At 37.8% G+C, this 16,765-nt stretch overlaps 1 protein-coding gene across 2 annotated transcripts in view; it reads left to right on the forward strand.

Annotated features, from left to right (window-relative positions):
- The window catches only part of ppp1r12c (protein phosphatase 1, regulatory subunit 12C), a 37,553-nt gene that overhangs the window by 13,543 nt on the left and 7,245 nt on the right, over positions 1-16,765 (forward strand). The window contains exons 6-14 of one of the 2 annotated variants that reach the window (XM_077525588.1): positions 34-178; positions 273-347; positions 413-492; positions 10,360-10,472; positions 10,557-10,621; positions 11,605-11,738; positions 11,856-11,943; positions 16,209-16,326; positions 16,505-16,620. In XM_077525588.1, the coding sequence (XP_077381714.1) occupies positions 34-178; positions 273-347; positions 413-492; positions 10,360-10,472; positions 10,557-10,621; positions 11,605-11,738; positions 11,856-11,943; positions 16,209-16,326; positions 16,505-16,620 (934 nt within the window). The remainder of the gene's footprint in view (positions 1-33; positions 179-272; positions 348-412; positions 493-10,359; positions 10,473-10,556; positions 10,622-11,604; positions 11,739-11,855; positions 11,944-16,208; positions 16,327-16,504; positions 16,621-16,765) is intronic. The other variant, XM_077525589.1, reaches the window with a different exon arrangement.

Below are 16,765 nucleotides of genomic sequence, written 5' to 3' on the forward strand. Positions count from 1 at the left end.
ATGAGACTGTCTTGTTTACATGACGATGTCCAGGCTACTTTGTCAATGTGGGCTGGACGTGTCGGCGATGGACTTTGATGGGTGGACTCCTCTACACGCTGCCGCACACTGGGGTCAGGGGGAAGCCTGTCACATTTTAGCTGAACAGATGTGCAATATGGAAGCTCGCAGTAGCGCAGTGAGCCTTCTCTTTTTTACTTTTTATTGATAACGAATTTTATTTTGAACACTTTCTTTTTGTTTTACCAATCATTGTGACATATATTCTGCAGGGTCAAACACCTTTGGATGTAGCAGATGAAAGCGTGGAGGACCTCCTAGAGGATTTAGCTCAGAAACAAGCTAATGTGAGACATTTTTCTTTATTAATCCAGTCACATGCCCTGATCACTAAATAACTGTGTCTCCATAGTGGCGCAACGAGCAGTCCATACGAGAACGGCAAAACCAACAAGGCGCTACCACTGTTAATGCACAAAATAAAAAACGGAGGTTAGTATTCATCCAATGCTTGATAATCTTGGTGAGCATTTAGCTCTGTCACACATTTTCAAATATTAGAATAGTTGGCAAATGGTTGTCAGTATTTGATAATTACTTAGACTTAGACTTAGACTTGACTTTATTGATCCCTTTGGGATGGCTCCCTCTGGGAAATTTACATTTCCAGCAGCAATAAGAACAGATAATAAAATAAAAAATAATTCAATCAATCAATAATAAGGTTATTACACCAGATATTGACTTAATAATAATAATAATAATAATAATTCAATCAACCAATAAATAAGGTTATTACACTAGAGATTGAATTAATAATAATAATAAAATAACAATTCAATCAATAAATAAGGTTATTACACCGGAGATTGAATTAAATATATTAAAATAAATACAGTACAGTAAAGTGCCATAAATCATTTTAGATCTCTTTAAATAGGCAAGGCAAGGCAAGGCAAGGCAAGTTTATTTGTATAGCACATTTCATACACAAGGCAACTCAATGTGCTTTACACGAGGAAAGACAACACATAAGCATCAAAAAACAATAGTTAACATTCAGAGGAAAAAAATAAATAAATAAAAATAGGTTACAAAATTTACTAAAAAAAAAAAAAAAACATACAATAACAATCTTAAAACATTATTCAACAAACTTTAAAACATTTAACATAAAAAAGTTTAAAATAATATTTAAAAAAAAAAACACTTAATTAAAGCTGTTTAAAAGTCCCTAATCAAAGGTATAAGAAAAAAGCAAAGTTTTTAACCTGGATTTGAAAGCATTTACACTCGGGGCTGACTTCACTTCTGTTGGTAGCCTATTCCATCTGTGTGCAGCATAATAGCTAAATGCAGCTTCACCATGTTTGCTTCGAACTCTGGGTTTCACTAGTTGGCCCAAGTCTGTGGATCTCAGAGCCCTGCTGGGTTTGTACTCAATCAGCATTTCTTGGATATATTCAGGACCCAAACCATTTAGTGATTTATAGACGAGTAGCAGAACTTTAAAATCGATTCTACAGCTGACAGGGAGCCAGTGTAAATCCTTAAGTACTGGAGTAATATGTTCTGATCTTTTTGTTTTGGTCAGAACTCGAGCTGCAGCGTTCTGAATGAGCTGCAATTGTCTCATGTTCTTTTGAGAGAGTCCAGTCAGAAGACCGTTACAGTAATCTAGTCTGCTGGAGATAAAAGCATGGATAAGCTTCTCTTGGTCTGCTTGAAGCATGCAGTCCTTCAGTCTGGATATGTTTTTCAGGTGGTAAAAGGCTGTTTTAGTGATGAATTTAATATGATTGCTGAAGGTCAGATCTGAGTCTATTAGTACCCCAAGATTTCGAACTTGGTCTTTAGTTTCTAAAGACAGTGACTCAAGCTGTTTTTTAACAGCAATCCTCTTTTCTTTATTGCCGAAAACAATGAGCTCCGTTTTGTTTTCGTTCAGCTGAAGGAAATTTTGGTTCATCCAGTTGTTAACTTGCTCTAGAGAATGACACAATGCGTTAATAGAACTGCTGTCATTTGGGGACATAGATAAATACAGTTGTGTGTCATCTGCATAACTATGATAGTCAACATCGGCGTTCTGAAGCATTTGACCCAAAGGTAACATATACAGACTGAACAACAGGGGTCCAAGGACTGACCCTTGAGGGACCCCACATGTCATGGCCTTTCGATCAGATTCAAAATTTCCAATGGTCACAAAGTAACTCCTTTCCTCCAAATAGGACCTGAACCATTTAAGGACTGTTCCATTTAACCCCACCCAAGTTTCCAGCCTGTCTAACGGTATATTATGATCAATCGTGTCAAATGCTGCACTGAGGTCCAACAAGACGAGCACTGATACCTTCCCTGCATCAGTGCTCAATCTTATATCATTCAGTACTTTAATCAGAGCTGTTTCTGTACTGTGATGAGGTCGGAAACCTGACTGGAATTTATCCAAAAGTCAGTTTAAGCTAAAACAATTGCTGAGTTGATTAAAAACCACTTTTTCAACTATTTTAGTTACGAAGGGAAGGTTTGCGATTGGTCTGTAATTTGCTAGCAGGGAGACATCCAGTGTTCTTTTTTTTTTAGAATGGGCTTGACGGCGGCTACTTTCAGACATTTAGGAAGTTCACCTGATTGAAGTGAGCAATTAATTATTTGTTGTAAATCGATCTGAACAGATTTCACAATGGTTTTGAAAAAGCCAGATGGTATTGTGTCAAGACAGCTCGTGGAAGGTTTCAATTGCTGAACCAAGTCTACTACAGTATTTTGATCCACTGAGTCAAATTCTGTCATGGTAATTAAATTATTCCTAGGTGATTTTAAGTGCAGCATCGTTTTGTTATTTTGCTGGTTTGTAACAATGTTTGACCTGATAGCTTGTACTTTTTCACTAAAGTAGCAGGCAAATTCATTGCATTTATCTGTTGAGAGGAGTTCTGGCGCTGTTTGATTTGGGGGATTTGTAAGTTTGTCAACCACGCCAAATAGAGTGCGTGTATTGTTGAGGTTCCTACTAATAATTTCAGAAAAGTGTTGTTGTCTAGCTATTACTAACTCTTGGTTAAAATGACAAAGACATTGTCTGTACAGGTCAAAATGAACTTGGAGTTTAGTTTTTCTCCACTTTCGCTCTGCTTTTCTGCATTTAGATTTCAAAGTCATTATGTTGGTAGTACGCCTCCAAGGTGTTTTAGTTCGGGATGAAATGGTCTTAGTTTTAATAGGAGCAACAGCATCCAAAACATTTGAGATTTTTGAGGTGAATTCATCCAGAAGTTCATCAACGGTCTCTGCATTTACAGTTGGTGATGCAGCCATTAATTCCATAAACATGTTGCTTGTATTCTCATTTATGTACCTTTTTTTAATCGAGACAGTAGTTGTTTGAACTTCTGGGATTGTTTGTAATTCAAAAAACACACAGGAATGATCTGAAATAGCCAGATCTTTCACCTCAACAGATAAAATGTCAACACCTTTAGAGATGACGAGATCAAGAATGTGACCTTGATTGTGTGTTGGACCTTTTACATGTTGTGAGAGACCAAAAGTATCAAGTATATTACAAAATTCTTTGGTATTTTTATCCAAGTTGTTGTCAACATGAATGTTAAAGTCTCCAGTTAAGATCAGATAATCATAGTCGGTACAAATTACTGACAGCATTTCTTCAAATTCCTCCATGAATCTGCCTTTTTGTTTTGGAGGTCTATAAATTCTGACAATGACGATGTTTGGTTCACCTTTTACCAAAAGACTAAGATATTCAAATGAATTAAAGCTTCCCAATGAAATTTCTTTACACTGAAATAGAGATTTAAAAATGGCAGCAAGTCCACCACCTTTTTTGCCATTACGACATTTGTTCATGAAACTAAAATTTGTTGGTGTTGCCTCATTGAGAACCGTGTTGCAGGAACCTTCTGTTAGCCATGTTTCACTGAGGAGAAATAAGTCAAGATCATATGTCATAATAATGTCATGAATCAACAATGATTTGTTAACTAGTGATCTTGTATTTAGTAGCGCTAGTCTCACAGTGGCAATCGGAGACGCTGGTTTAGTCAGAGGTTCACAAGCTATACTGACTAGGTTTGTAGCTTCTGACTTATTTCTTCTCATTTCTTTTGCCAACTTTCTATTTCTTGTAATCACAGGAATGCTACAAGCTTCCTTGGGTCCTGACTTATTCTGGGAACACACGTTTTTTATATTGTATATGTAGTCTGGACCCAAAACATCAGACCGAGCTGTAGTTGAGATTCTCCATAGCCAAAGATGGAGGTCGGCGGGTGGGGAGCTGTATGCTGAGGCTTGGTGGAGTCAGACGATTAGTGGATAGCTGAATGTGGCGTCTTGGGGGGAGCATGGGCGAACCGTCATCAGCAGGCAGCTGCCTGGAGAGACTTTTATTTAGCTGTATGGAGAGATTGACCAGATTGCTCAACCTGTTGGTGAGACTCGCTGGCGAGTCAGTCATCGGGTCATTCGGGGGCGGTGCACAGCGCGGGGGTGCATCTGGTAGTGAAACTGGTGGTGGTGGTCGTGGTGGTGTTTGGCAGGTGTCGTTCGGGAGCAGGGGAGCTGGATGTTCGGTGTTTGGAGTGTGGGCAGATGAGGACAAATCAATCTGTTCTGAAGGGCAGGGAGTGCAAGATAGTGAGCCAGCCTCACCAGATCCTCTTCTTATCGGTTGTTGTGTTTCATGTCCTTTGTTTTGGGAACATAGCATCCAGTGACGCACGCTATGGAAGATGTTGGCTGTCAGTAATCTGACTCCCTGCTTATTGAGATAAATCCCATTGCGTTGGAAAAGATGGCGACAAAACATAGAAAAATTGTCAATAAAGTTCACTGAGTAAGAAGCACAGATGCTTTTCAGCCATCTCGAGAGTGACATAATCCGACTGAAACGCTCATCACCTGGTCGGACAGTAGGCAGAGGACCACTCAGAAAAACCTCTGCGCTTAGGCATATTATCTTGTGTAGAAGGGTAATAAAGTCTTGCTTCAGTATCTCCGACTGTTTTTTCAACACATCGAATGCTCCTGTGTGAATCACAATCGATCTCACAGTCGGGTAGTCAGTAGCAATCTTGTCGACTTTTTCAGAAATGTCCAGCACCATGTCATTAGCAAAACACAGAACTTTTGTGTTTTTTCTGCTTCACAGACGTTTAACACCAAACAAGGCTTTGTCGCCTATTATCAGTGTTTGTGTTTCAGTAGCTGAACGGATTTGCTGAGGAGGTCCGGTTTCATACCTTTGACTGGTGCTGTGATCCCCCGAGGCTTGCTGGCTCGGCAACAGCACGGCAAACCTGTTTCTCAGTTTGATATCAGTATTTTGTCTTCGTCGGCCAAGAGACTGTTTCCTTTTTCTTGCTGGTACCAACGCCCAAGACTGATTTCTTGGGGTTGAGGTAGCCTTTTGCATAGGCCGACGTGTTTCCTCAGGCATTAGTTGGCGGTCAGGTCCAGCTGTTGGGCGACGACTCCTCAGTTTTGGCTTTGCTCCCAGCACATTCCACAGAGGGTCGGTGGATGGAGCTAGCTGTTTGTTAGCATGCTCATGACCACCGTTTGGAGACATTGGCAGTGTGGTGTCATTCCATGATTTTCCATTCACCTCCACAAACATTTCAAGGCAGTGCATTCTTGTCTCCAGCACTGCCATCTTCTGAAGAAGTTTGTGGTATTCATCGGTCGAGATGGAAGGCATCATTCGTCCAGCCATGCTGCTAGTAGCAGTCGCGTGCTGATTAGCAGGCCGTGCTCACGTTAATCGTGAGGAGTTTCCAAAAAAATAAAAATAAAATGTTGAAAAATGCGCCCAGCTGGTTGTATCTACCAAACAAAAAGGTAGTACAGCCACATCGAGGCAAATGTCCAGGAAAAATCCCAGAAAAAGAAAGAAAAAAAGAAGTTATCAGCTGAAAGAATGCAAAGCAAAGCAGGAGCAGAGCAGATTGCGTCTACACACTAGGAAAGCAGGAAGCATAAATACACTTCTTCTCATGGCCACCGCCTTATTTTGACACTCATTTGGTTTAACCATCATATTGGTTAGTTAGTGCTAGACCGATATGTTTTTTTCAAGACCAAACCAGATTAGTAGTCAAGGAGACCAATATTTCAAGCCAATATTCATTTTCAGTAAGAGAAAACATCGCCAAAATTTTAAAAATGTACTTTTTCTTTTAATCTTAAACATACAAAGAGTTAAAATATTTGTTTTAAAATTCTAACAAAAATTACAACAAGCTTCCAGACTCATGGGCATGTGTTATGCTAAATTAATAAGTAAGCAAGTAAATTTGTACTGGAGGTAACGTTTTCCAGAATTTTAACATAATTTCTTAATTTTAATATTTATTTTTTATTTTTAACTCATTCGCTCCCAGCCATTTTCACAGAAGCAATCCTGTTCGCTCCCGGCTGTTTTACTGGATTTTGTCTGATTTTGCAAGGCCCACAGAATATTGTTTTCTATTGCTATAAAAACATGGAACCTAGTAAAAGAAAGATTAATCTCTCTCTTCTTTCATTAGGAAAAAAAGTAAGTTTCTATCAGTTTCCGTTTTGCAGCAATTAGCATTAAAATATAGCTAAGTTTAATCAATTTTCACAAATCTATTTAGAATTGTGAGTAATTGAGCTCTTTTCAACATGGCTCTGGTTGATCTCCTTTGCTTTGCTGCCACCTGCTGGCTGTTTGTGTAATAACTACCATTTCTGAAACCGTTCTTTGCAGTTGAGATGCTGCATCAAAGCCTTCTGTATGCTCTAGCATTAAAAAAAAAAAAAAAAAAAAAAAAAAAAGTGTGTGTGTGTATATATATATATATATATATATATATATATATATTATATATATATATATATATATTAGGGGTGGGAATCTCTGACATGAGGCCGATTCGATATGTATCTCGATACACAGGTTGCGATTCGATTGAAAAACGATTATCTTTCAGAACAGAACGGTTCGATACGGTTCGATTAAGTTTAGGAACGATACAATTTTCGATTCGATACGATTGATTTCAATATTCAAAAGTTAGTGACATTTGTTGCTTGTAAACATTAATCTTAAAACACCACAAATTTTTGCAGTATCTACAAATGTGTGAAAAAAGAAAAACAACAATGTCTTCTATATTTTTATATATTGAAACAATTATTTAAATGGACCGCAACAAAGGGCTGGGCGATATGACTGAAAAATGTATCAGTTTAACTATCCATTAGTCGTTATTGAGAGTTATAATTATTGTTTTTTTAATTCAAAATAAGGATCAGGAAAACAAAAGGCTGATAATTCAATTTGAAATATAAATATTTAACCTTTAAAAAGACACCAACACAATTAAACAGAATATGTGCACATTGTGAAGTATTTCAGAAACATAAATTTAAGACATGAAATAAACCTACCGTCCAGCCAAAAGAAATATGAAGCCACCTTATGGAACAATAAATCTATCAAACACATTTTAACCACTTAATATATCCAAAAATATTTCCAAAAGTGCCCTTCCCTTTTTATCAACAATTTTTGTTTTTAACAATTTTTGTTTTTCTTTTGCCATCACATTCATTTTTGGTTAATGTATGACATCTTTTTTGTTTGTTTTTTTTACATCTGAGACACGATGATGACCACGGAATCACTACTGTTTATGTTTTGTTTTTTTGGGCTGTCCGTAATCGCGGGCACGTCTCAGTTCTCCTATCTGCTGCTCATGCTAGTTGTATACATTGACAGGGAACCACAAACCGAGAAATGAGATACTTGCAGTGTGCTTTTAGCATAGCTGGTGTGTTGGCTGTGGGACATACCTGTTTCGTTTGAATCCATGCATTGGATCGTAACGGGAGTTATTCTTTTTGGCTCCGCCTACCGTCAACGCCGTGCTCGCGACACGGCGCGCGCGCGCGCGCACACCGAGTGACAACATGCAACAGTGGAGACAGTTAGCAGAAGCCGGTGCCGTACATCTTGGTATTTCCCATGGCTATCGAGTCCTCTCGGTGCACTTGTATGTCCCGGGCCGGCGTTGGTACTGCGCGCGAGCCAAAAAGAATAACTCCCGTGACGATCCATTGCATGGATTCAAACGACACAGGTATGTCCCACAGCCAACACACCAGCTAAGCTAAAAGCACACTGCAAGTATCTCATTTCTCAGTTTGTGGCTCCCTGTCAATGTACACAACTAGCATGAGCAGCAGATAGGAGAACTGAGACGTGCCCGCGATTACGTCATCAAACGCAAAATGAACGACAGCCCAAAAAAACAAAACAAACAGTAGATTCCGTGGTCATCATCGTGTCTCAAATTAAAAAAACAAAGAAGATATCATACATTAACCAAAAATGAATGTGATGGCAAAGAAAAACAAAAATTGTTAAAAACAAAAATTGTTGATAAAAAGGTTAGGGCACTTTTGGAAATATTTTTGGATATATTAAGTTGTTAAAATGGGTTTGATAGATTTATTGTTCCATAAGGTGGCTTCATATTTCTTTTGGCTGGACGGTAGGTTTATTTCATGTCTTAAATTTATGTTTCTGAAATACTTCACAATGTGGACATATTCTGTTTAATTGTGTTGGTGTCTTTTTAAAGGTTAAATATTTATATTTCAAATTGAATTATCAGCCTTTTGTTTTCCTGATCCTTATTTTGAATTAAAAAAACAAACAAAAAACAAACAAAAAACAATTATATCTGTCAATAACAACTAGGGGTGTTAAAAAAATCGATTCGGCGATATATCGCGATACTACATCGCGCGATTCTCGAATCGATTCAATAAACAAAAATCGATTTTTTATTTTTTATTTTATTTTATTTTATTTATTTTTTTAAGAGCTCAGAATTGTTCATTCGGTAGTCTTACCGATTCAACGTCTTATCGTCATTGCCTTTTTTTTTTTTTCTTTTTTTTGTGTGTGAGAATCAATTTTTAAACTTCCATTTTTAATGGAAAAATATTCAACAAAACGTCTGACTTCGGGTTAGGATTCACACCTTGAGCATGGAAGAATGTTATATGAACGGAACATTAAGCCTTAATATTTTATTTTAATGCTGGTCAAACATGAAACAGATTACAACCTCTATAAGACTGAAATTTCAGATAAATAAATAATACATTTTCATATAAATCTTACACTCTACAAGCTTACTGATTAGTATTTTCTAAATTTGAATGAAAAAAAATCGCAACAATCGACTTATAAATTCGTATCGGGATTAATCGGTATCGAATCGAATCGTGACCTGTGAATCGTGATACGAATCGAATCGTCAGGTACTAGGCAATTCACACCCCTAATAACAACTAATAAATATTTAAACTGATACATTTTCAGTCATATCGCCCAGCCCTTTGTTCTGGTCCATTTAAATAATTGATTCAATATATAAAAATATAGAAGACGTTGTTGTTCTTTTTTAACACATTTGTAGATACTGTAAAAATTTGTGGTGTTTTCAGATTGTTTACAAGCAACAAATGTCACTATAAGTTTTGAATATTGAAATTAATCGTATCGAATCGAAAATTGTATCGTTCCCAAACTTAATCGAACCGTATCGAACCGTTCTGTTCTGAAAGATAATCGTTTTTCAATCGAATCGCAACTTGTGTATCGAGATACATATCGAATCGGCCTCATGTCAGAGATTCCCACCCCTAATATTTATATATATTTATATTTAAATATATATATTTATATATATATATAAATAAATATATATATATATATATATATATATATATATATATATATATATATATATATATATATATATATATATAAATGAAAAATTTCCTGTATTTCACTGAGTGACAAATGCATCCACATGCAATTAATTTGGGATTTCATCAGGGTTCCTAAAAGTTTTCAAAAGATCTTCACAGGTAGTAAAAATTGTCAGAAAATGTTCAAAATTGTTTTGTGAAAAGTAAAAACGGTCTGTGAAGAGCTTAGAAATCCTGACTAATACCCTAAATTTCGTTACGTTCACAAGCATTCCCCGCTCAGTGAGATACCAGCTTCCGGCATCTGCCTTTTTTTACTAATCTGAAGGCCGATTCTGATATTTGTCAAAATGCCAAATATTGTCACTGATAATTGGCCCGGCTGATAATTGGCCTATCCCTAATATTGGTACCTTTGTACGTCAATTCATCACTGAGTGAAATTGTTGGACAGTATCCTAAAATAAGTCTTCACACTCTTCAGTTGTTTTGTTTTTTTTTCTTAAAGGAAAACAAAATTGAATGACACCTAGTCAAACACTGCATGCTAATTTCTTCCTCTCCGTTCATGCGCATCAGGAGCTCAGTGTGCAGGATGAGCAGCAAAGACAAGATGACCTTGCAGGACCAGTCTAAAGAGAGGGGGGTCTCAGGAGGCCTGGAGCTCAGCGAGGACAAGGAGAGCAGTCCCGGTAAAACAGCTGTGAAGATGATCAATTAGTTTTCCATAATTGTCTGTGTTGAGGCTCAACCAACTGTTTGTTGTCTTTCTCAAGAGAGCTCCACTGTGTCCAGTCCAGACGAGAGTGGAACCACATCTGCAGCCAGTTCAGTTGACAAGGTGAGATTTACAAGCCCGTTTTGTGGATTCATTCATTGTATTTCAAAGAGAGACCATCTATGTATTGTCTGGGCAGTTGTTCAAGGAGCTCGAGTATGATTATTGCTCACATGCCATATATGTATCAAAGTTACAGGAAGTTGTAAAATTCATTCAACTTAAAACTGTATTCATATACATTTTCAAACCAATATGTGTACTACCAATATATTACTATATATTGTGTATTACTTCATTAGTACATCGTTGGCATTTCATTTTAATTTCTTTACCCTGTAATAAGTGACAGATGAAAAAAAAATCAGAACAGTTGTGCTTTATGTATACTTGTAATGGGTTGAAATGAGAAGTTTTGTTAAGTGGTTGATTGTGCACAGCTGTGTGACAAATGAGCACCAGCCAGTCTGTGGGAGCAAGAATTTTGGCAGAGTTTTTCATGATCAAATACTTATTTTCACCCAATAAAATGCACAACATTTGACAACTTTTACATGATTACGTGCCTGGCCTACCAGCCAAAGTCAGCTGGGATAGGCTCAAGCATGCCTGCGACCCCAGTGAGGACAAGTATTAAAAGGGGTGTCCTGTATATGGCGTGTTTTTTCATGCGATAAAATGCTCAACATTTTACACCTTTTATGTTTTGTTTTTTTTCCATTCGGTTTTGACAGACATTTTGTCTGTTACCATCATTAATAAAGTACCAAACAAATGACTGTTAAGTGATAAAATGTACAAATTCAGCAGGGTATTAAAAAAATTTTTTTTTTTAAATCCCCAGCTATAACTATATTAGTCTTGTTCAGTCCTTCTCAAATAGCGGGGAGCGAAGTGTAATTGCGCATTCACTACAGTAGGTGGTAGTGTCGCTCACATTGTTTTAAGAACACATCTATAGAGGAGTTAATTCTCCTTGCACACTTTGACAATGTAAATAAAATCCCAATTTGTATGGATGGATGATTTGTATATCTGCAATATAGGCATCAGACGAGAGAGGTGGGGAGGAAGATAAGGAACAGGACAAGTCGGTTCGCACTGCAAGAGTTCAGCCCACCCCTCATACGAGGGACAGTACGTCTGAGAGTCCCAACACGCCTACTACTGAGCGGCGCAAGTAGGAAATACACAACTACATACATACATGAATTCTGAAAAGAGCTTCCCAAAGTGTTTACTTAACATGTATGTGTGTCTCTTAGTTGTATTGTCCTTTTTTTTTTGTTTTATTCAGGTTTCAGGCTCCAGTCAGAGATGAGGAGTCTGAGTCTCAGAGGAAAGCTCGCTCTCGACTCTTGCGCCAATCCCGCCGCTCCACTCAGGTATGCAGACGGGGTTTGAAGTAGATTTTTATAGCGAGTCGCCCTGCGCTTATGCCTCCTTTCTGTTCTGTGTGTAGTGTTTGGAATGTGAGTGAATATAGCAAGTCAGATGCAGCACGTTGTGAAGTGCTTGCACACCCCACTCATGAAGGGGAAGATGAATATTGTCAAATTTGCTAAATGATTTGACCATCCATAGCGGATTTGCATGGAGCCGTGAATTCAGATTAGAAAGGAATTGAATGTTCAACCTGGATGAAAATGGCAGACTACAAATGGAATTTCATTCATGTATACACTGTTGTCAATACGTAGTGACATCATCAGTCTTCTTTGGTTTCAATAATGGACATATGTATCCTCTTTATTCCTCTGAACACAAGTGTAAAAACGATTACAAGTTATGTGCTAGATAGACACACCTCCATTTGATGAATATACAGTATATTGTAAATTGCTCAGTTCGTCACACTGCTGTGAAACGGTTGACACATGTAAACAGTAAATTGCAATAGATCACATCACATGTAAACATTTGACCGATGATTTCAATGCTGATGATCTGTGATGCATTGTCAACTGTACACTGAATGTGCAGCTTGTGTCCACAGTAGGGGTGGGAATCTCTGACATGAGGCCGATTCGATATGTATCTCGATACACAGGTTGCGATTCGATTGAAAAACGATTATCTTTCAGAACAGAACGGTTCGATACGGTTCGATTAAGTATGGGAACGATACAATTTTCGATTCGATACGATTAATTTCAATATTCAAAACTTATAGTGACATTTGTTGTTTGTAAACATTAATCTTAAAACACCACAAATTTTTACAGTATCTACAAATGTGTTAAAAAAGAACAACAACAATGTCTTCTATATTTTTATATATTGAATTAATTATTTAAATGGACCGCAACAAAGGGCTGGGCGATATGACTGAAAAATGTATCAGGTTAAATATTTATTAGTCGTTATTGAGAGTTATAATTGTTTTTTATTTTTTTTATTTATTTATTTTATTCAAAATAAGGATCAGGAAAAAAAGGCTGATAATTCAATTTGAAATATAAATATTTAACCTTTAAAAAGACACCAACACAATTAAACAGAATATGTGCACATTGTGAAGTATTTCAGAAACATAAATTTAAGACATGAAATAAACCTACCGTCCAGCCAAAAGAAATATGAAGCCACCTTATGGAACAATAAATCTATCAAACACATTTTAACCACTTAATATATCCAAAAATATTTCCAAAAGTGCCCTTCCCTTTTTATCAACAATTTTTGTTTTTAACAATATTTGTTTTTCTTTTTCCATCATATTCATTTTTGGTTAATGTATGACATCTTTTTGTTTTTTTTAATCTGAGACAAGATGATGACCACGGAATCACTGCTATTTATGTTTTTTTTTTTTTTTTTTTGGGCTGTCGTTCATTTTGCGTTTGATGACGTAATCACGGGCACGTCTCAGTTCTCCTATCTACTGCTCATGCTAGTTGTATACGTTGACAGGGAGCCACAAACTGAGAAATGAGATACTTGCAGTGTGCTTTTAGCATAGCTGGTGTGTTGGCTGTGGGACATACCTGTGTCGTTTGAATCCATGCATTGGATCGTCACGGGAGTTATTCTTTTTGGCTCGAGCGCAGTACCAACGCCGGCCCGGGACATACAAGTGCACCGAGAGGACTCGATAGCAATGGGTTAGCTTCTGCTAACTGTTGCATGTTGTCACTCATTGTGCGCGCGCGCGCCGTGTCGCGAGCACGGCGTTCACGGTAGGCTCCTCCCCAAGGTGCGTAACGTCTTTGCATTATGTTTACAACATCCGGGGAATGAAGCGTCTCTGAGCGCTACTTTGCTAGCTCTCTGTAAACAGGGAAGTAGCTTGAATAGTGATACTACTGAAATGTAAACAAAACAAGTAGAGCACGGCGCAGAACTCTTGCTATTGTTATGAAAACCATGAAGCCTCACTCGAAACCGATTCACAGCCACGCGATATCCGGTCCACAGCTTTACAAGCAATGTATCTAAGGATTCCCGGCGGATTTTGTATCGGTTGACAAGTCTGCTACCGATACGGTCGTTTAGCTCCCCTTGACGACCGATGGTTCGGTCGAATCGGTTTTTTGTCCCACCCCTAGTCCACAGTATTTCTCAATCTTGTTGTTTTCATCAGGAGTGTGTCCATAGCTCTGAATGCATTTCCATGCCTAACCCTGAAGTGCCCATAAAGTTTAATCACCTTAAATTTCCTGACCAAAGTGAAGCTTTGCCGAACTAATAAGTTATTTTCTTAAGGCTGCACTGCTTTTTAGATCCAACACCATGAAAGGTCTTCTCATGCAATGTATATTTAAAAAACAAAAAAAACAAAAACAAAACTGTTTGCTGTAATTACAGTTAAAATATTTTAAAAAAAAAAGAAAAAAAAAAGCTTACCCAATTGTTTTTATTCACCACTGTCCATCTTTCAATGATAACAACAATAACAGAAATCTGACATGAATAATGGAATTGGAAGCAACTTACTTTATCAGTTAGGGTTAGTAACTGCTGTAGTGGTGATAATATTTATTGCTGTGAGTAAAATGCAAATTGGAATTAAACGTTTTTGGTGCAGACAGACCTCGCAAGCATTGGTGATAAATAGTGTTCAGATACAGTTTTTTGGCCCCCCAATACCGATTCCGACACTCAGCTTTGCAGTATCGGCCGATGCCGATACCATACAGATACCTAAGTTTGTTTGTTTTTCTCAACATGAAAAAGCTGTCCTGCCATTGGTTCAGAGCATTCAAGGACCAATAGGATATCTTAGATCAGCATGCAGTGAGCATGTCACACATCAGTGAATGTTGTGCATGAGCAAGACACAAAATGCTGCATCCAAAGTCCTATACAGTGGTACCTCTACTTACGAAATTAATTGGTTCTGGAAGAAAGTTCTTAAGTAGAAAATTTTGTAAGTAGAGACATATTTTCCATGTAAATGCCCTAATCCGTTCCAAGCCTCCCAAAATTCAGACATAAATGTTTTATAAAGCATAACAATGCATCAAAACATGTAACAAATACATGTTACAATGAGATTATTGCACAATAAATGAGAGTTGTGCATAATGTAAAAACAAAGAATAGAGTAAAGAATAAAAATGGTCATTTACCTTTTTAACTGATGTCCTCTTCATTTTTTGCCCTTTTTGATTCACGTTCTCTCTGTGTTTTTGCCTGGTGTTTTGTAAAGAACTGACCCAATGATGTTCGTTTTTTTTAACAATCTTGTTTATTTTTATTTTATTTATTTTTGTTTTATTTATCACTCACTCACTCACACTTACATCATGTAAGCCGCACATCATTTCCTGAGGGCAAGTGACAGTTCCACTCCTCCACCTGGAGCCCTTGTTTTTAGTTTTTTTTTTAAACAATACTTCGAAAATGTCCAAGGCAAACATCATCATAGTGAGCGATCGCCCGAATGGTGAACATTTTTTCTGGGTGATTCTTTTCAATAAATTCTGAAACTTGATGGAAACTTCAGTTACGGCGGGGGATCTTTTTCCAAGAAAGGCCCGTCTTGTCGCAATTAAAAACTTACTGTGCAACTTAGCCTTCATCAATTACCAATTATTTTAATTTTTGCACAAATTCGTCAGCTGTTAGTTAATACATTTACGTAAAACTAAACACCTCAAGGCCCGAGGGCGAATGACGAGGACGCTACATAGACACATTCTATTCTGTATCTATGGTCAAATATGGTACAGGTCCCTCTTAGCCAATGGGATGCCAGAAAGATGCCAGTAATAGCCAATGGCAGAGCAGCTATAAGTATGTTGCGTTCAGGAAACTCTGGGAGCTGTGAGTAGCGGCCCATACTGTATTTTTACCTTTCGTATCCTGAAACTTCTTTCGTAAGAAGAGGCAATATTTTCTTGTTGAGGAGTTTCGTAACTTGAAAATTTCGTATGAAGGGGCGTTCGTAAGTAGAGGTACCACTCTATTAGCATTGGAATTAATGGTATCGGCATGTTACTTGTTAGTAGTCACCGATACCGACACCACTGTTTTAATTCGGTATCGGAACAACACCAGTGATAAATCCCAAGAAAACATCTTGTGTTTTGTAATGCCATTTCAACTTGCTTCAAAATGTTGCTAATGTGTGCGAATGCCACCTCTTCTGTTAACCGGAAGACAACGGAAAGGTCTGTACCTATGTATTGCGATTTGTCTGTTGCAGGGTGTGACCTTAACAGACCTAAAGGAAGCTGAGAAGACTGTGTCCAAAGCTACTGATCCCCTTCCTCGTAACATTCAGCCCGTCAGTCCCATCATCACTCTCACACCAGCTGAGAGGGGTGAGTTGCTTTCTGGAGACGTTCCATAGCTTGTCCGACTGTAATAATTGATTTTTAGCTCTTATTACAATCGTCTTTTGTAGGCTGTTTGCAGTGTAGTTGCATGCTTCAGGAGTTCATTTATTGATTTTTTTTTTAAACAATATTTTTAAGTGCCTCCCCCATCCATGTGTTACAGATACGGACCCGTTGAAGCAGGAGGAGCCCGAGACAGACAAGCGTCTGGGAGTGAAGGACAGGAGGCGAGCGAGAAAAGAGAGGCGCTCGACTGGCGTCATTCAGACGGATGGAGAGGTGAGAAAGACGCCATCACAAACAGCTGAGCCCTCACAGCCAATCAACGGTGGATTTGTTTTCAATACAATTCAGCCACTTCAGAAGCTGCATTCGAGGCCCACATATTCACAGTCTGGCAGTCACGAATTCACCCTTGTGGGGA

The sequence above is a fragment of the Festucalex cinctus genome, chromosome 6 (assembly GCF_051991245.1).
Source record: "Festucalex cinctus isolate MCC-2025b chromosome 6, RoL_Fcin_1.0, whole genome shotgun sequence".
Classification (NCBI taxonomy): Eukaryota; Metazoa; Chordata; class Actinopteri; order Syngnathiformes; family Syngnathidae; genus Festucalex; species Festucalex cinctus.